The following is a 19,543-nucleotide window of genomic DNA, read 5'->3' on the forward strand; positions in this document are numbered from 1 at the left end:
TTTCAGTACAGTAATAATCTTTATTAAAGACAACTTCATAAAGGACGAGATAAACTCGCCATTTCCAAAGTGTTCAACGTGCTTACACTGTTCACTCTCTGTGTTGGTGAGTTTACACAGGTCACCACAGGTGATGGGCCAGTCTGGGGTCTCGTCTCAGTTTCTCGTCCAGCGCAAGGTATTTCTGTGGTGCTTTGTCTTTGTGCCTGCAAAACAACACAAGATTTATGTCTATGTTCCTGCATTGCAAACCTTCAGGATCACAACAAAACAATGCTGTTCAGAAGTCAGAGACCACCCTTTACTTCATTTCCAGTCAAAACGGCCAGTAAGCAGTTATTTATTTTTCAGGACAAAAATCTCGATAGAAGATCTCTAGATAGAAGATAATCCATAACCAGCAGTTTCCAAAAACTGGAGTTCAAAAATGATTAAAAGCTCCAGAGAAAATATGACTCCTAACAACCACCTGGAAGGGCTGGTAGACACCAAAACTGCCCCCCATCAGATAAACAGCACTGAAAGCTTTGATCTCTGAGAGAGAGGAGAAGATCAAGCTGCTTCAGATCTGAAAACATCCACAGGAGTTTCTGTCCATCCTTCCACTGGGAGAAGAGACACTCAGTGCTGTGGGTCTGAAAGGACGTGTAGCTGATCAAGAAGAACCTCACTGAGAAAAGGAGACGGACACACGGAACAAAGAAGCTGAATAATGGACTGACCACCCCAGAGTCCAGACCTCAGCACCACTGAATGGGTTTGATTACTTCAGGAAATCATCAACCAGCTTCTAAGACTGAGCTTTGGAGGTGTGTCTGCAGGTTCTTTGAGGAGCTGAAAGTGAGTCTCCTGGAAAGAATGGAAGCTGGAATAAAGGTAAAGGATATGTTTATTATATTTAATTGTAATTTTCACTTAAATGTTTTCTGCTTTTTTCTGAGTTCTAAATAACTTAATGGCTGTTTTGACTGAAAATTAAATTAGTGGTCTCTGACATTTGCACAGTACTGTATGCTCTGAAGACAGTGTTCATGTAAAGCTTGTCTCAGTGAGGTGCTGATCGCAGATCAACTCTCCCTGAAACTTTACTCATCATTAAGCTGAAACGTGTACCGACTGAGGCGCAGCTTTAGGATGTTGATCCTGAACATGGCGTTAGAGCAGTAGGCCAGATACTCGTCCTCATCGTCCTTCGTCATGGCCAGCTGGTTCTTCTGGTACCACTGCTGCTTCTGTTGCAGCTCCTGCGTCTCCTGCACACAGACATGGAGAAAGAATAGAGCTTGCTTGTGATCGTACTGGGGCTCAGCAAAAATGAAAGCAGAGTAAATAATAAATATGTTTAGAAGTTGAAATTAAAATAAGGAAAATAAGAAGGTGCTGGGTAACGCCCTTCATCTGACACATCAGGAGCAACAATGTGAAATGCCCCTCAAAAAACACAAAACCATTCATTTTTTTGTAATGGTCATTAAAAAAAAATGACCGTCTGCTATTGATGTATATCCACTGTGGGCAGACAGTCCAGAAGACTCAGATTTGGGGCAGTGTTGGGCTGGAGGTTAGGGAACCAGCCCTGTGACTGGAAGGTCGCCGGTTCAATCCCCTTGGCTGACAGTCTATGACTGAAGTGCCCTTGAGCAAGACGCCTAACCTCCACTTGCTCCCTGGGCACCGTGGATAGGGCTGCCCACCGCTCTGGGCAAGTGTGCTCACTGCCCCCTAGTGTTCATGTATGTAGGTGTTTCACTGCCTGGATGGGTTAAATGCAGAGGTCTAATTTCACAGTGTGCGAACACTTAATTCAGATGTAGCTTGGAATGCTATTCTTAAAGAAAGCATGTTGGTGGCACTATGTTCAGTTCTTAAGGCTTATTAATATACTAGATTAGTATTTTTGCAGTCAAACCTCTTCGAATCGGGCCTGGATGAGGTTGGCTCTGTCGATGAGACGTTGTTTCAGTTCAGCCAGACAGTCAGTCCGGAGCTGCAGCGCCTCCTGCTGGGTCAGGCTCTCCGGATCGCCCAACCGAGCCAGAAATGGTGCAAGAACGTCCAGCTCCTTCTCTTCCTTCCGCAGAAGCTCGTCTTCAGCCAGGCACTCCTGCAGGACAGAACAAATGAGACAAAGTTCAGGTTAGTGTGCAAGAGCTGGGGTCATGCTTGAAGGGTGTACACATAAAAATTAGGGATGCATGATTATACTGGAACCGTACCTTTATTCAGATAATTGCCTTAATAAAATTCTAAAAGATGTTTAGATTTGACAGATATTTCAAAGCAATATTGGATAATGTATTTGTTATACTATGGAAAAGCCAAATGTCAGTGTTTTACCCGTTTTACTTCATCTTCAACCGTCTACATACGTGTCCTATATCTCTGCAATGCTAATCTAGGAGGATATAGTTCCAGCTTCTACACGTCGGCGGATATGTACATCAAAAATTATGCATATCGGCATCAGCCCACAATCCCCATATCAGTTCATCCCTAATAAAAATGATGCTAAATAACTGCTTATGTGAATCATTATTTATGAAAGAGGAACTTGACATGATATGGTGTTTTTACTGACAACTAGTGGAAAGTAGAGGAACTGCAGGATGAATTAGAAACGTGTCCTTTTCTGATCATTTGTTCATCTCTACATAGAATTCAGTAAACAGATCTCAGCACATTAAAGTTAATATGATAATATTTTTATGAGTTCACTGAATAATGTAAAAGCAAATCTGCAGATATGCAAATATACCCCAAGTTACTAACATGTGTGGTTATTAGTGTTGACTGTAGCTTATAAAAAGATTATACACTGACCATACACTGGACTTTAGTCCAGAACACTGCAGCCAGAGTCTCACAAGAACCAGAAAGTTTGACCATATTAGCCCAGTTTTATCAGCCCAGCACTGGTTACCAGTTAAATTACGCATTGATTATAAAATCCTATTATTGACCTATAAAGCTCTAAACGGGCTCGCCCCTCAGTACCTGAGTGACCTTCTCTCCCACTATGAACCATCACGCCTACTTAGATCACAAGGTGCTGCTCACTACTGGTACCTAGAGGGGGGGGGGGCTTTCTCATACAAAGCCCCCCAGCTCTGGAATAATCTTCCTGTTAATGTTTGGGACTCAGAATCAGCCTCAGTCTTTAAGTCTAGTCTAGATTTTTCTGTAAAGCTGATTTTTCTGTAAAGCTGACTGTTCTGTAAAGGTGAGTGTTCTGTAATGGTGACTGTTCTGTAAAGCTGACTGTTCTGTAAAGCTGACTGTTCTGTAAAGCTAATTTTTCTGTAAAGGTGACTGTTCTGTAAAGGTGACTGTTCTGTAAAGCTAATTTTTCTGTAAAGCTGACTGTTCTGTAAAGCTCATTTTTCTGTAAAGCTGACTGTTCTATAAAGCTCATTTTTCTGTAAAGCTGACTGTTCTATAAAGCTCATTTTTCTGTAAAGCTGACTGTTCTATAAAGCTCATTTTTCTGTAAAGGTGACTGTTCTGTAAAGCTGACTGTTCTGTAAAGCTCATTTTTCTGTAAAGGTGACTGTTCTGTAAAGCTCATTTTTCTGTAAAGGTGACTGTTCTGTAAAGCTCATTTTTCTGTAAAGCTCATTTTTCTGTAAAGGTGACTGTTCTGTAAAGCTCATTTTTCTGTAAAGGTGACTGTTCTGTAAAGCTATTTTTTCTGTAAAGGTGACTGTTCTATAAAGCTCATTTTTCTGTAAAGGTGACTGTTCTGTAAAGCTATTTTTTCTGTAAAGGTGACTGTTCTGTAAAGCTCATTTTTCTGTAAAGGTGGCTGTTCTGTAAAGCTCATTTTTCTGTAAAGGTGGCTGTTCTGTAAAGCTCATTTTTCTGTAAAGCTCATTTTTCTGTAAAGCTCATTTTTCTGTAAAGGTGACTGTTCTGTAAAGCTCATTTTTCTGTAAAGGTGACTGTTCTGTAAAGCTATTTTTTCTGTAAAGGTGACTGTTCTGTAAAGCGCATTTTTCTGTAAAGCTCATTTTTCTGTAAAGCTCATTTTTCTGTAAAGGTGACTGTTCTGTAAAGCTCATTTTTCTGTAAAGGTGACTGTTCTATAAAGCTCATTTTTCTGTAAAGGTGACTGTTCTGTAAAGCTCATTTTTCTGTAAAGCTCATTTTTCTGTAAAGCTGACTGTTCTATAAAGCTCATTTTTCTGTAAAGGTGACTGTCTGGAAAAGCTCATTTTTCTGTAAAGGTGACTGTTCTGTAAAGGTGACTGTTCTGTAAAGCTAATTTTTCTGTAAAGGTGACTGTTCTGTAAAGCTGACTGTTCTATAAAGCTCATTTTTCTGTAAAGGTGACTGTTCTATAATGCTCATTTTTCTGTAAAGGTGACTGTTCTATAAAGCTCCTTTTTCTGTAAAGGTGACTGTTCTGTAAAGCTAATTTTTCTGTAAAGGTGACTGTTCTGTAAAGCTGACTGTTCTGTAAAGCTCATTTTTCTGTAAAGGTGACTGTTCTGTAAAGCTCATTTTTCTGTAAAGGTGACTGTTCTGTAAAGCTATTTTTTCTGTAAAGGTGACTGTTCTGTAAAGCGCATTTTTCTGTAAAGCTCATTTTTCTGTAAAGCTCATTTTTCTGTAAAGGTGACTGTTCTGTAAAGCTCATTTTTCTGTAAAGGTGACTGTTCTATAAAGCTCATTTTTCTGTAAAGGTGACTGTTCTGTAAAGCTCATTTTTCTGTAAAGCTCATTTTTCTGTAAAGCTGACTGTTCTATAAAGCTCATTTTTCTGTAAAGGTGACTGTCTGGAAAAGCTCATTTTTCTGTAAAGGTGACTGTTCTGTAAAGGTGACTGTTCTGTAAAGCTAATTTTTCTGTAAAGGTGACTGTTCTGTAAAGCTGACTGTTCTATAAAGCTCATTTTTCTGTAAAGGTGACTGTTCTATAATGCTCATTTTTCTGTAAAGGTGACTGTTCTATAAAGCTCCTTTTTCTGTAAAGGTGACTGTTCTGTAAAGCTCATTTTTCTGTAAAGGTGACTGTTCTGTAAAGCTCATTTTTCTGTAAAGGTGACTGTTCTGTAAAGCTGACTGTTCTATAAAGCTCATTTTTCTGTAAAGGTGACTGTTCTATAAAGCTCCTTTTTCTGTAAAGGTGACTGTTCTGTAAAGGTGACTGTTCTATAAAGCTCATTTTTCTGTAAAGGTGACTGTTCTATAATGCTCATTTTTCTGTAAAGGTGACTGTCTGGAAAAGCTCATTTTTCTGTAAAGGTGACTGTTCTGTAAAGCTCATTTTTCTGTAAAGGTGACTGTTCTGTAAAGCTAATTTTTCTGTAAAGGTGACTGTTCTGTAAAGCTGACTGTTCTGTAAAGCTCATTTTTCTGTAAAGGTGACTTCTGTAAAGCTCATTTTTCTGTAAAGCTGACTGTTCTATAAAGCTCATTTTTCTGTAAAGGTGACTGTTCTGTAAAGCTCATTTTTCTGTAAAGGTGACTGTTCTGTAAAGCTGACTGTTCTGTAATGCTAATTTTTCTGTAAAGGTGACTGTCTGGAAAAGCTCATTTTTCTGTAAAGGTGACTGTTCTGGAAAGGTGACTGTTCTGTAAAGCTAATTTTTCTGTAAAGGTGACTGTTCTGTAAAGCTCATTTTTCTGTAAAGGTGACTGTTCTGTAAAGCTGACTGTTCTATAAAGCTCATTTTTCTGTAAAGGTGACTGTTCTGTAAAGGTGACTGTTCTGTAAAGCTAATTTTTCTGTAAAGGTGACTGTTCTGTAAAGCTCATTTTTCTGTAAAGGTGACTGTTCTGTAAAGCTGACTGTTCTATAAAGCTCATTTTTCTGTAAAGGTGACTGTTCTATAAAGCTCATTTTTCTGTAAAGGTGACTGTCTGGAAAAGCTCATTTTTCTGTAAAGGTGACTGTTCTGTAAAGGTGACTGTTCTGTAAAGCTAATTTTTCTGTAAAGGTGACTGTTCTGTAAAGCTCATTTTTCTGTAAAGGTGACTGTTCTGTAAAGCTCATTTTTCTGTAAAGCTGACTGTTCTATAAAGCTCATTTTTCTGTAAAGGTGACTGTTCTGTAAAGGTGACTGTTCTGTAAAGCTAATTTTTCTGTAAAGGTGACTGTTCTGTAAAGCTCATTTTTCTGTAAAGGTGGCTGTTCTGTAAAGGTGACTGTTCTGTAAAGCTAATTTTTCTGTAAAGGTGACTGTTCTGTAAAGCTGACTGTTCTGTAAAGCTCATTTTTCTGTAAAGGGGACTGTTCTGTAAAGGTGACTGTTCTGTAAAGCTCATTTTTCTGTAAAGGTGACTGTTCTGTAAAGCTGACTGTTCTGTAAAGCTCATTTTTCTGTAAAGCTGCTTTGTGACATCACCTGTTCTAAAAAATGCTACATAAATAAACTTTGCTTGCTTGACCATGTATAACCACTGCTCTGTCATTATTGGAGGGCTTGCAGAATAAACTCATCAAACGTGACTATATGTCACGTCTAGCTGTTGGTACAAGCGGACAAATGTCTGTCTATGGGTTGATTATGGGCCTCTTGTGTGTAAATATGGGAGTGTAAATGTGAACACTGGCTCAAATACACGCTGATTTCACCACCAGGCTCTGAGTCACGATGAGAAATGCTGTGTTATATAAATGTTATATGAATTTACCGTACCGGGGAGAAAAAATAAAACGTGGTTTGTGTAAGCGTTCTGGCACATGTGGTATTTAATGTTTTTTTTTTGTTTGTTTTTTTTTAATGTTACACTCAGAGAGTAAACAGAAATTCTACATTAAAATTAGCAGAAGGTGACAGGTTTGTTCCCTGTAGAAATTACTTCACTTTAAAAAATCAGTAAAACAGGTCATTTGACTGGGGTATTGATACTTCTGCATATACCTGTACAAATGGACAAAATCACAAATTAGTTTGGTGAGGATTTTGTATTCTGCCAGCTGTCCACTAGTTAACAGTCGTGGGCAGAAAGCTACATAGTGGTAAGTATGTAAGAACCGCAGGGAAAATGTTGCTCTTATTGTACCTTTCACTTCTGAGTGCGATTCAATGAAATGAATGAGATGAATACAGCCAGTTTATGAGCCTGGCCTCTTCTTATTTCCCCCCTTATACCACAAACAAGACCTCAAAAAGCCAGAATAGTTTCTAGTCACTCGCCCAGAACTTTAATTTTAAGAAGTAGGAGGATGTATTTCACTAAAAAAAGCTAAGAAAACTCATCTTTTAACTCCAGCAAACGGGTTTTGGGCAGTAGAACGCTGGCATTACTGCTACTGAGTGCTGATTGATTGGCGAGCGGAGCAGCTCATTGGCTGTTCGCGCTCACTGACGTCATGAATATACATGAGGCACAATTTTAAACTCCTATAATTCGAGTTTAAAAGCTCGTGTTTAGGAAATGACGGTAGTCTTTTATCATAAAAATGCTTAATGTTTATAAACTATGATTTTGCTCAAACGCTCCATTTTAACCCATTCAATTTGGACTGACTTGGGAGCGCCCTCTAGCGTTAGAGAAACCCAGACCACATTACAGTGGTAATGCTCCTCACTACAAGATCGCTCATGAAAATCTGAAAGATGCAAAGACTGGAGAAAAATACTCCGACATCAGCGGCCTCACCAGCGCCTCCCTGTGGCAGCGTGCCTTCTCGTTCCTGGCTGTGTTGTAGATGGAAATCTGAAGTTCGACGGCGCTCTCCTCCTGCTGTCTGGCAGCAAGGATGGCTCTCACCTGACACACAGACACAAGCCTGTAACTTCACAGTTACATGGAGCCGGATCATCGTTCTAATCTTACTGCGTGAAACAGGCGCCGCTAACAGCGTGAACAGTTCTGTAATATCGCTCGACCTCTTTCTCTGAGTCTTTGATCCTCATCAGGACGTTCTCCTCCTCCTTCATCAGAGCCATCAGGGTCTTGTACAGAAACAGGTTCTTGCAGGGTTTCTTAAATGGGTCCACCTGCAGGTACAACCACAGCACATTTTGAACAGGCTTGGCCGAGCCCACGCTTAACAGTTCATCAAATAAAAGTTCAAAACAGAAGCACAGATACACTCATTTACACTCACCGGCCACTTTATTAGGTACAATCAATTGCTTGTTAACACAAGTAGCTAATCAGCCAATCACACGGCTGCAACTCACTGCATTTAGGCATGTAGTGGTGGTCAAGACAGCTTGCTGAAGTGCAGAGCGATCATCAGAACGGGGAAGAAAGGGGATTTAAGGGACTTTGAACGTGGCGTGGTTGTTGGTGCCAGACGGGCTGGTCTGAGTATTTCAGAAACTGCTGATCTGCTGGGATTTTCATACACAACCATCTCTAGGGTTCACAGAGAACGGTCCAAAAAAGAGGAAATATCCAGTGAGCGGTCAGTTGTGTGGACGAAAATGCCTTGTTGATGTGAGAGGTCAGAGGAGAATGGGCAGACTGGTTCCAGATGATAGAAAGGCAGCAGGAACTCAAATAACCAACCAGAATCTCTGAGGAACGTTTCCAGCACCTTGTTGAAAGTCTGCCACGAAGAATTAAAGCAGTTCTGAAGGCAAAAGGGGGTCCAGCCTTTTACTAGCAAGGTGTACCTAATAAAGTGGCCGGTGAGTGTATGTGTAAAACACTGATGTAACAGTGGCTCTGATGGTAACTGGAGGTGTCATTTTAAAGGCATGGAGTGGCAGAAAATGAAGTTTACACAATCAGCCTCCCCTGACCCCACATATAGTCAGCCAGGTGAGACGTCTGGTGTCTGGACCTACGTGGCTCATGTAGATAACAGTTATTGGAAGTTTAAACTCCCCCTGGTAGCATCCAGCTGTGGCTGAACCACCGGGGAAAATATCTAACCGTGATTTTTCTCAGCACTGTTAAGACTTATTAAGATTATTAGGTATAATGAAGGTTCAGGTCTGTGTTTTGGCCAGTAAGAACAGAACCTTTTTTCTGGATTTGAAGCCTGAACGCTGTGCCAGACGGGCATTTTGTTATGGTTGTGCTGTCATGTGCACAGCACATGCGTGTTTGGATGTGTCTCATCGACAGGCAGTTAAGATGCTTGAGGTGATTACATTTCATTTCTCCAATGTATCTAGTTTGACCATCAGTGTGTCTCTGATGATCATACCGACCCGTGATCCCCAACCCTGGTTCTAGGAGACCCCCCTGGCCTGCAGCGTTTGCCGTCCTCCCAACGCACCACCTGACAGAGGGTCCTCCAGGAACAGGGTTGGGAATGGCTGACGTAGATGACAATTAAAATAGTAGCTCTTGCATCTTAAAAATTGCAATTTCCATATAAAAATTATTTATCTTGCAGTCTTTCCTTGAGCTTTGTGGTCTGAGCCCCCCTGAGGCCCATGGCAGTCCAAGGGCCCTGGGCTCTGGCCTCGCTGGCTCAATTAGCACTGCATGCTTAAATCATCGCACACTTGCTGTGAAGTTGTTCAGTAATCTGTGATGGACTTGCTGTCATGTAAAAACTTTGTATCTGCATTTTGGTCTTTTTTTTTGGCATAATAAAAAAAACAGTTACCTATTGCATTGTGTTAAAGATGAAAAGACCAACAAATATGAGCCATAAAATAATGACATTGTCTTTTATTATAAATTAAGACTTTTTTCCTTCTACTGTAAAGTATAGAGACCTATTCATAAGACACACATTTAAACACCGGGTCCTGCGTCAGTTACTCTCCTTCAGAGGAAGTTTTGGGATATCTATTTCAGCAGGGTAGCTGGTTCAGGGCTCATACGGCCGAAGGCACCATTTTAGTCACATACGGTTTTGTTCAGTCGGTGACGTTACGTGGTTTCTGGTACTGTACATGTACTTTTGTCCATTTTTATAAATAACGTTAAACAACAGTGAGTTCTGGCCAGGCGAGCTGATTGGCTGAGAGGCGTTCTGACTGAGCTGTTTTTTTCACCGTAACATCACAGGTGTTTCACAAACGCTACCACTCCGCTGAGTCGCTGTTGCTAAGCAACGACTCTGACAGCTGTAGGAGACGCTCAAGCTGTTTGAACGTTTTTACTTCTTACTTTGACACAAACGGAAAACGGACACTGTTAAGATCAGATTTGACCGACAGCCGATTTGGTCCGACTCTGAAGACGAGACGACACTAAATTCCCAAACTGTTAGGCGCTCTGTGAGGAGCTGGAGAACGAACTGCTGGCTCTGCAGCGAGTGGGCGGAGCTCGTTACTCTGACATAGCAACAAGCTGCTCGTTAAGGAGCTATAATTTGGCGGAAGGAACTGAACATTAAAACATATTGAACAGTTTATTCATTTCTTACTTTACTGTGACCAAATCACAGCCATGGTGTTATTTCACACTCCCTCTTGTGTTCTATTGCCATACAGTGTCAGAAACCACATTAGACACAAAACGTCTTGGTGACCTGTCAAGCGGCGTCTCCTGCCTTCCACCCAATGACCGCTAGGATAGGCTCCCGCGACCCAACAGGATGAAGAGGGTAAGACAACAAGTATTCCTTTGTTCCACAACACTGATGAGAGTTTTTTATTTTCTATTTGAAAACAACCAACCTGAAAGATGGAGGCCATCTGTGGTGTGAAGGCATTAGCGTTCTGTGAGTCACCAGCATCGTGAGGTTTGATGAAGTTCCTCCAGGCTGGGATAATCCTGTCCTCCTCCTTGTGATACGTCACTTGGATTCGATCTTCTGACAGCAGGAACTCTCTTTCAGCCACGTCTTCACTGGCTGCTTTAGAGCGGTCTCTGTGGAACCTTTCCACCACCTTCTGCTCAAAACACCACGGCACAAACAAACACATCGCTAGGCAGGTTTCCCTCTGAGGGAGTTTATTGAAGAGGAAAAAAACGACTGTCCAGTTGCTTTTATTGTGACAGATCTGAGTTGCAGTTTGATGATGTGAATAATGAGAGGCGCATGAAACAACGTCATTGCATAATTACACATGCCTCATTGTGTTAAACGAGTCATGTATAATTAGACATAATTATAACTGAGCCAGTCACCTCTTAATTTCAATGTAGCCATTTATTTGCTTCACATTATTTGAAAAAGCAAAATGATCTGAAACTAAAAAATTTCAAATGCCAAGTTCGGCCGATTAAAGAGCAAATAATGTCATTTATATTGCATGTTTGACTGCTAGAAAACTGGGGATGTTCTAATGTGTTTCACTTGTTCTTCTACTCCACACACCGTGTGCTTTGGATCAAAGAATGCAAATCAACTGATTGGGCTGTAATGAAATAGGAACTGAAATCGGCCGTGATCGGGGCAACCCTAGCTATATGTTCATTTGAAGTAAACAAATTGCTGGCATATTGAAAAGTTGGTGAAACTTGTTTTGGATAGCCCACTGTAGATGCTTTGCTGTTAATTAGTTTGCATTTAAGTTACATTCAACTAAACCTCAATTAAGTGCACTTTTGTGTTCACTATCCCTAAACCTGGTCCAAATCCGAACCCCAAACCCACCGCTGCTGAGAATCGACTGCGTTTCACTGGACAGTTCATGAACTATTTTAGCTCCTGTAGATAATCTTCTGGGGGCTACGCAAATAAAGCGGAACCGCAAAATTTGTTTAACGCATTTTTATTTTATCGCTTGCAAGTTGATGGAAACCTACTGAGCCAGTTCCCAGAGATATAGGCCAGTTCTGGAGCCATAAGCTATAAGCAAGGGTCATCAGATATGGAAATCCTTTGCTTTGTGATATATTGTTGGTTAATGTTACACCTTAGAGACAATATTAGTTATGGAAGGTTAGAGTTTCAGCAGGAAAGAGGTCGCTGAACTTTGCAGGGGTTGTACATGTGTGTCCTACCTGGATGGGTCGTTGAACTTGTTCGGGATTATTCGGCATCTCTCCCAGTTCCCGCTTGCCATAAACGACATGCCGGTAGTGGAGGAAATCGGGTCGGTCTATGAAGGTTTCTGTAATTTCGGAGGGTGTCTCCACTCTGCTGGCCAGGCCGTCGGCCCGAGCGTGGCTGTAGAAGTCCATCTGACGCTCCGTCTCAGGGACCAAAGTGACGTACCTGTGGCCTGAACAGAGACCCAAAAACATCATATCACATTAAAAAGCAAATGTTTTACAGAAAATCTAATTCATACAATTTCCTTCTTACCCCAAATGTAGTCAGTTGTCGTCTGAAGTTTGCTTCTTTAATTTTGCACTGGAACTACAAGTCTAATGTGGCTAACAGGTAAAGGAAGCTTACCTGTATGATGCTGACAGCTTATCTCAAGCCATGTGGAACTGTTAAGCAATCTAAGATCACTTAACAGCAGGGGTGTAAAGTTCAGGTCCAGAAAGTAAAAATCCTTCCCAGGATTTTGTTCCAACTGCCTGGACAGTTCTGCTGGAGGTTTGATCTAAATAAAGAAGCTTGGCTGCTGGAACAAAATCCTGGGAAGGATTTTTACTTTCTGGACCTGAATTTTCCACCACTGGTAATCTACACTCAGTGGTCACTTTATTAGGTACACCTTGCTAGTAAAAGGCTGGACCCCCTTTTGCCTTCAGAACTGCTTTAATTCTTCATGTCAGACTTTCAACAAGGTGTTGGAAACGTTCCTCAGAGATTCTGGTTGGTTATTTGAGTTCCTGCTGCCTTTCTATCATCTGGAACCAGTCTGCCCATTCTCCTCTGACCTCTCACATCAACAAGGCATTTTCGTCCACACAACTGACCGCTCACTGGATATTTCCTCTTTTTCGGACCGTTCTCTGTAAACCCTAGAGATGGTTGTGTGTGAAAATCCCAGCAGATCAGCAGTTTCTGAAATACTCAGACCAGCCCGTCTGGCACCAACAACCACGCCACGTTCAAAGCCCCTTAAATCCCCTTTCTTCCCCGTTCTGATGCTCGGTCTGCACTTCAGCAAGTTGTCTTGACCACCTCTACATGCCTAAATGCAGTGAGCTGCGGCCGTGTGATTGGCTGATCAGCTATTTGTGTTAACAAGCAATTGAATTGGCCAGTGAGTGTATAACAGACTTGCTAATGTGGTTTCTCACACTCTCAGTGTCTGCCACTTATCTACAGAGCCATCACACAGCTAAGAAGGTAGCAGCAAGCTGTCTGTTTTTTGCTCATGTTTATTATAGTCTGTCATAAAGTGTCACATATGCAAGTGTATCTGATCATCAATCAATAACGGCTGAATAGATGATTGAATGAGCGAATAAATGAATTCTGTGTCTTAATCACATTTCAGCGCGTAGCTCCTCCCTGGTCTGAAATGTTCGACGGTCACGTTGGTGGCCTTCTTTAGTTCTCTCTCGTCCAGGTGATCATGCCGGTGTTTGTACCACTCCCTCACAGTGTTGGGCTGAGTGCCTTCACAACATAAAGAGGGAGAGGAGGGAACATGACGCTTTCCTTCATCAGCACTACTAAAACCTGACCGGCACCTGTGCGCTACTAAATGTAAACAACACTGTGTAAGAATAAATCCATAAGCCACTAGAGGGATTTAATGACTACTAAATATTAATAATGAATCATTAATAATTCAATTTATCATTAATAATAATAACCACAAACAATTTTGCTGCCAAGCAATATACTTTGTTAACATGCCCTAATACAGAAAAATAGAATTTAAACACAATAAAAAGACTTTTATAAACACTGATTTGCTTCCTCACCTCCAGTGAAAATCCAGTTCGCCTCCAATTTAGTAAATCAAACACATTTCCATTGAAAAATAGGAATATAGCTACTGTTACAGATGAGAAAAATGCATAGTGCAAAATCAGAGGGACCTCCAAAACAGGTGGAATTTACATTTTATAGCTACTGTGAAAAAGAAAATTACCTGCATCAGACAGACGTTTTGATTTGACTGATATTTTAAACCAATATTTGATTACATACTTATTTCTTGTCCTACAGAGGAGCAGCATGTTAAGGTTACGCTGCGTTACTGTGCTAAAATGTCTGCATGATATTTGTCTTATTGCATATGTAACCCTGCAGAAATACATGCCACCTTTTTTTCCATTATTATTATCAAAGCTTCTGTTCCTCTAATTAGTCCCAATTCTACATTTTATAAACATTCATGCATCAGCACTGGCAGAAAATAACATAAGAAATATCAGATTTTGGTATCAGGCCACAATTCAAAGATTATTTCATGAACACAGTGGTTTTGGGGGCAGTCGTGGGAGTCGTAGGGAGCTGGCCCTGTGACCAGAAGGTCGTCGGTTCGATCCCCAGTGCCGACAGTCCATGATTGAGGTGTCCTTGAGCAAGACACCTAACCCCCAATTGCTCCCCGGGCGCCGTGGATAGGGCTGCCCACTGCTCTGGGCAAGTGTGCTCACTGCCCCCTAGTGTGTGTGTGCTCACTAGTGTGTATGTGGTGTTTCATGGGTTAAATGCGGAGGTGGAATTTCCCCGGTTGTGGGATTAAAAAAAGTATCACTTTTCAATAACTTTTCCCATTAAGATTCATTATACTGGCTTTGAATGTAGTTCAGCCAAGCAGATTTAGAACTAGGACCACCCATTTCCACTGAAGTAAACCAGTGTGCCAGTCTTCATACTCACACTCTAGATCATCATAAGTAGTGAGTCTTGTGACCAGTCCATCCTTCAGAAGATAAGGAGCAATCTTCTCCACCGTCGCCGCTCTGTACTGGATAAGCTTCGTACCACCAGGACAGCGACTCTCCATATCTGCAAATCCAAAAACAAGACGCTTATAAAAGGTCATCGACCAGAGCCAGCTGCAAGTTCTACAGGAGGTAACCAGACATGCTGGGGTAGGGAAACGTCATCCGTGGGTCAAAAGTCAGGGGTTTACCTTCTTGTGAGATGTGAATCTTTGATACCCATGATGGAGGCATCTCAAACACTTTGGGTTCTTCTGTTTCCTCCTGCAAAAAGAAGCAAAGTATGGACACATACATAAGGAACATATTGCTGCTGTCGGAACAAAACCTTGTATCTCCATTTTTGCTGTTTGTCAGTTTTTGTACATAATTTGAAAATATCTGCTTCCCTTTACTTCTCCCCATGTCTGCGTGGGTTTCCTCCGGGTTCTCCCGTTTCCTCCCACAGTCCAAAGACATGCAGTCAGGCCAATTGGACATACGAAATTGCCCCTGTGTGTGAGTGATTGTCTGTCTGTCTGCCCTGTGATGGACTGGCGACCTGTCCAGGGTGTATCCTGCCTTCTGCCCAATGACAGCTGGGATAGGCTCCAGCACCTCCGTGACCCAGAAGGAGAAGCGGCTTAGAAGGTGTGTGTGTGTGTGTGTGTGTGTGTGTGTGTGTGTGTGTATATGTGCTTCCCTTTACATTGTATGTTCATTTCCATGATGAACGGATCAAAAGAAACAGCCCAAAATCACTTGAACAATGTCTGGTTCCATTGACTTACATTAAAAGTGAAGTAGGTTTTTCCCTTCTCCTTTAAAGTTGTCGTTTTGGAGACACAAAGTTTTGTTCTAACAACAGCAATAAACTGCAGGAATAATATCCCAGGCTAGTCAAACGGCAGACTTAAGAAGGTTTTTAGTAAAAAAGCAGGTGCAAGCATGCAAACGTACTGGAGACAATACGGTATGTGATAAATGACCGTTCATGTGCTTTTTGTGTGTTTTTTTTTTTTTTTTATGTCAGTCATCAAAACAAAAAAAAATAATACTTGTAACTAAACAAGTGTTTGTCTAAAGACAGTATTCAAACAAGCAGAAGCAGAAAAACATAAGATGGGGCAGTCGTGGGATGGAGGTTAGTGAACTGGCCCTGTGACCAGAAGGTCACTGGTTCAAACCCCAGAGCCGACAGCACATGACTGAGGTGTCCTTGAGCAAGACGCCTCACCCCCAATTGCTCCCCGGGCACTGCGGATAGGGCTGCCCACCGCTCATGGTAAGTGTGCTCACTGCCCACTAGTGTGTATGTGGTGTTTCACTGCCCAGATGGGTTAAATGCGGAGGTGAAATTTCCCCGTTGTGGGACTAATAAGGGTCACTTAATCTTAATCGTCATAAATGCCGAGTCTACGGCCTTCCTTCACACTGAATACTTTCAAGTGTTACTTTCTTCTATTCTTTTCGGGAGACTCACTTTCAGTTTCTCAAAGAAATCTGCAGACGCACCTCCAAAGCTCAGTCTTAGAAGATTTAGCAGAAGGTGCTCGCTTTAGACAGTGAGTGTTTGTAACATCTAACATACACGGAGGATTATTTGACCACTGGTCTATATATTTAACCTTGACTGTCCAGTACACGGTGATAAAAATAAATAAAAAATACAGAAGAGCAAAGTTTGCTGTACGTACATCCTCCTCTTTTTCAGCCTCCTGCTGCTTCTTCATGTCAGGAATGAGCAGAGTTGATTGATTGGAGCCACACAGCAAATACTCCCACTTCACTGGGTCAGCCAGGTCGTAGGTCATCTCCTGATGAATATACCGAAAACATGGGGCCGGCTTTCCTTTCCCAGACTGTGTCAGCCTAGACCTTTTAATGTTTTATAACCTTTGCCGTTGCAATTACGACAAGACACGTCCTGTTACTGAGCTGTGGAGTGACCATCAGCTCAATATCACTTAATAACAACTATCAGCATTGCTGTCACTGAAGATCACCTGGAGTTCATAGTGTGGACTCATTCACTGATCCCTTTAAGACTGTATGTCATGTACAACCAGAGCTCTTCACCACATGTCAACGTTAACAATACAACGTTTAGATCGGGGGAGTCAGGCTCCAGTCCTGGTGGGACACAGAACTGCAGAGCTTAGCATTCTGCCTCATTAAACACACCTGATTGAACACCTCAGCTAGTCAGCCAAGGCTTCCTGAGGTGAAATCATAACACGAGAAGAGGGAAACTCTAATCTCGGCAGGGCTGTGGCTCTCCAGGACTTTGACATCCCTGTTTTAGAGCTTTAAAACGAACACTGACCGCGCAGCCGAAGCGGCAATCCTGCATGTTGACCCAGTAGTTCTGATGGTTCCAGATGCTCTCGATTCCCAGGAACTTTTCACTAGTGGTGGGGTAGCTGTGGCCTGCCAGGGGGTCAATGAAGAAATTCTCTGGCACCTCCCTGTTCCCAGACAGGACCAGCACCCAGCAGTGGACTCGCAGGCCCAGGAGAGGATCCAGAGGAGGACGCTCTCGCTCCTGAAGAACGGAGAACATTTAAGAAAAACAGTAGCTAGAAATAGGATTATGTTTACTACACTGTATTTCACAGTGTGATTAAATTACACAGTAAGAATAATAAAAAGAATAATAAGTGATACTTTTTTGATCCCACAACCGGGGAAATTCCACCTCCGCATTTAACCCATCCGTGAAGTGAAACACCACATACACACCAGTGAACACACACACAAGGGGGCAGTGAGCACACTTGCCCGGAGGGGTGGGCAGCCCTGTCCACGGCCCCCGGGGAGCAGTCTGGGTTAGGTGTCTTGCTCAAGGACACCTCAGTTATGGACTGTCAGCCCTGGGGATCGAACCAGAGACCTTCCGGTCACAGGGCCAGATCCCTAACCTCCAGCCCACGACTGCCCCTATCTGCAAACCAGGCCTGGGCTGGATTCTGAGAATCGTCGAGAATGTGTGATACTGTCCTAATTTCTCTGCTCTCTATTCTTATTGTCTTACATAATTGACAAACATGTATTGCTTTATACACTATTCCACTATCTCTGACCTCCTGCAGTCTCTGGGCCTCCTGCTGTTTGCTGAGCAGAGCAATACGAGTGTCCTCCTGTCTCTTCTCCTCCTGACGATGCTCAAAGCTGCTCTGCAGGTCACGTGGAGGCTTCACTGAGTACTTCCTCACATCCTGCTTCTGCTCCTCCAGTTCCTCCTGAAGATACACACACATATGTTTTATACCCTGTTGGGACACAGGGTCGGGTTGGGACATATACAGAATATATATATATATATATATATATATATATATATATATATATATATATACACAGATCAGATATAACAGTCCTTGTTACGTCCTTGTTTCTACACTCCTTGTCCGTTTTATCAGCTCCACTTACTGTATAGCTGCACTCTGTAGTTCTACAGTTACAGACTGTAGTCCATCTGTTTCTCTGATACTCTGTTACCCTGTTCTTCAGTGGTCAGGACCCCCATGGACCCTCACAGAGCAGGTACTATTTGGGCGGTGGATCATTCTCAGCACTGCAGTAACATTGATATGGTGGTGGCGGTGTGTTAATGTGTGTTGCGCTGGTATGAGCGGATCAGACCTTTTGGATTTTTAGTTTTTAAACACCTCAGTGTCACTGCTGGACTGAGAATAGGCCACCAACCAAAAATATTCAGCCAACAGCGTCCTGTGAGCAGCGTCCTGTGACCACTGATGAAGGACTAGAGGATGACCATCACAAACTGTGCAGCAGCAGATGAGCTGTCGTCTCTGACTTTACATCTACAAGGTGGACCGACGAGGTAGGAGTGTCCTGAGTTTTGAATAATAAGTTAACATCTTATGTTTTTCACCCTATTATCTTATTATTTGAAGTTCAAATAACACCAAATTTTAGTTAAGTTTTTAATGTTAAAACTCCCAATTTTATACACAGTATAGGGACCAATATTTATTAATAATCTGCCCTATACATATGTAAGCACCAATATAACACCAATTTATCATTACAGACAGAATAAAACTCCGTATCTTCTAAATGGCAACTTTACAGGAGAAGGAAAAACACTGAAATCTTCAAATGGAAATCAGTTTAACGAGTTTTTGGACCATTTTTGCTCGTCTGTTCATCACGAAATTTTAACACGATGCAAGGAGTAATAACATAGTAATAATGTGTCCCTTATGTATTATATATCTAAATACCCATATGTAATAATAGGTGTTATATATATGTTAGTACCTATATGTAATAATTTCATGCACCACATATATTATACATACGTAAGTATGTTCATGTATTAATAATGTATATATCACATTTATATATCAGATATATTACATATGTAATATATCTCTGCTGTAGGAAGAAAACCTTGTATCTCCATTTTTGATGTTTTTCAGGTTTTGACATAATTTGAAATTACCCGTTGCCTATTAGATTGTGTGTGAATTTCATGATGAATGGACCAAAAAAAATGACCCAAAATGACTTGGGAAAAATTCTGGTTCCATTGACCTACATTAAAAGTAAAGTAGGTTATTTCCTTCTGCTGTAAAGTTACCGTTTTGGAGATATGAGGTTTTCTTCTGACAAAACCGATATATGTAAATACATATATTAAATATATAGGTGAGGCCTAAATGTAAACCAAACCCTAATCAAAATGGGTTTGTTCTCTCATTTAAATAAAAAATGAAACGGTGAGAATAAACACCTTTTAAAGTCCTGTAGGTTAGAACAGTTGCCAAAGAACTGCACGGTGCATGCGTAACTTCAGCCTTTCACTCTTTCCTTAAGTACTTTCCTCATTTATTCAAGTACCCTTGTACTTGTAAACAGCAGTAAAGGTATCTTACATTCTTACATCTTGACCGGTCACACACCTTGACTTGGGGTTTGAG

General features: G+C 41.6%; 1 protein-coding gene across 5 annotated transcripts in view; it reads right to left on the reverse strand.

Annotated features, from left to right (window-relative positions):
* ccdc135 (coiled-coil domain containing 135) overlaps nt 1-19,543 on the reverse strand; it is a 28,026-nt gene continuing 8,483 nt past the window's right edge. For 3 of the 5 annotated variants that reach the window (XM_037540791.1, XM_037540792.1, XM_037540794.1), the window contains 14 exons: nt 19,526-19,543; nt 17,678-17,836; nt 16,921-17,139; nt 16,292-16,411; nt 14,807-14,879; nt 14,551-14,679; nt 13,204-13,332; nt 11,814-12,034; nt 10,541-10,756; nt 7,838-7,948; nt 7,608-7,718; nt 1,910-2,104; nt 1,114-1,253; nt 1-206 (listed from right to left, as the gene is read on the reverse strand). The exon at nt 19,526-19,543 is cut by the window's right edge and continues 177 nt beyond it. In XM_037540791.1, the coding sequence (XP_037396688.1) occupies nt 122-206; nt 1,114-1,253; nt 1,910-2,104; nt 7,608-7,718; nt 7,838-7,948; nt 10,541-10,756; nt 11,814-12,034; nt 13,204-13,332; nt 14,551-14,679; nt 14,807-14,879; nt 16,292-16,411; nt 16,921-17,139; nt 17,678-17,836; nt 19,526-19,543 (1,926 nt within the window). In that variant the 3' untranslated portion in view covers nt 1-121. The remainder of the gene's footprint in view (nt 207-1,113; nt 1,254-1,909; nt 2,105-7,607; nt 7,719-7,837; nt 7,949-10,540; nt 10,757-11,813; nt 12,035-13,203; nt 13,333-14,550; nt 14,680-14,806; nt 14,880-16,291; nt 16,412-16,920; nt 17,140-17,677; nt 17,837-19,525) is intronic. The other 2 variants (XM_037540793.1, XM_037540795.1) reach the window with 2 other exon arrangements.

The sequence above is a fragment of the Pygocentrus nattereri genome, chromosome 8 (assembly GCF_015220715.1).
Source record: "Pygocentrus nattereri isolate fPygNat1 chromosome 8, fPygNat1.pri, whole genome shotgun sequence".
Lineage (NCBI taxonomy): Eukaryota > Metazoa > Chordata > Actinopteri > Characiformes > Serrasalmidae > Pygocentrus > Pygocentrus nattereri.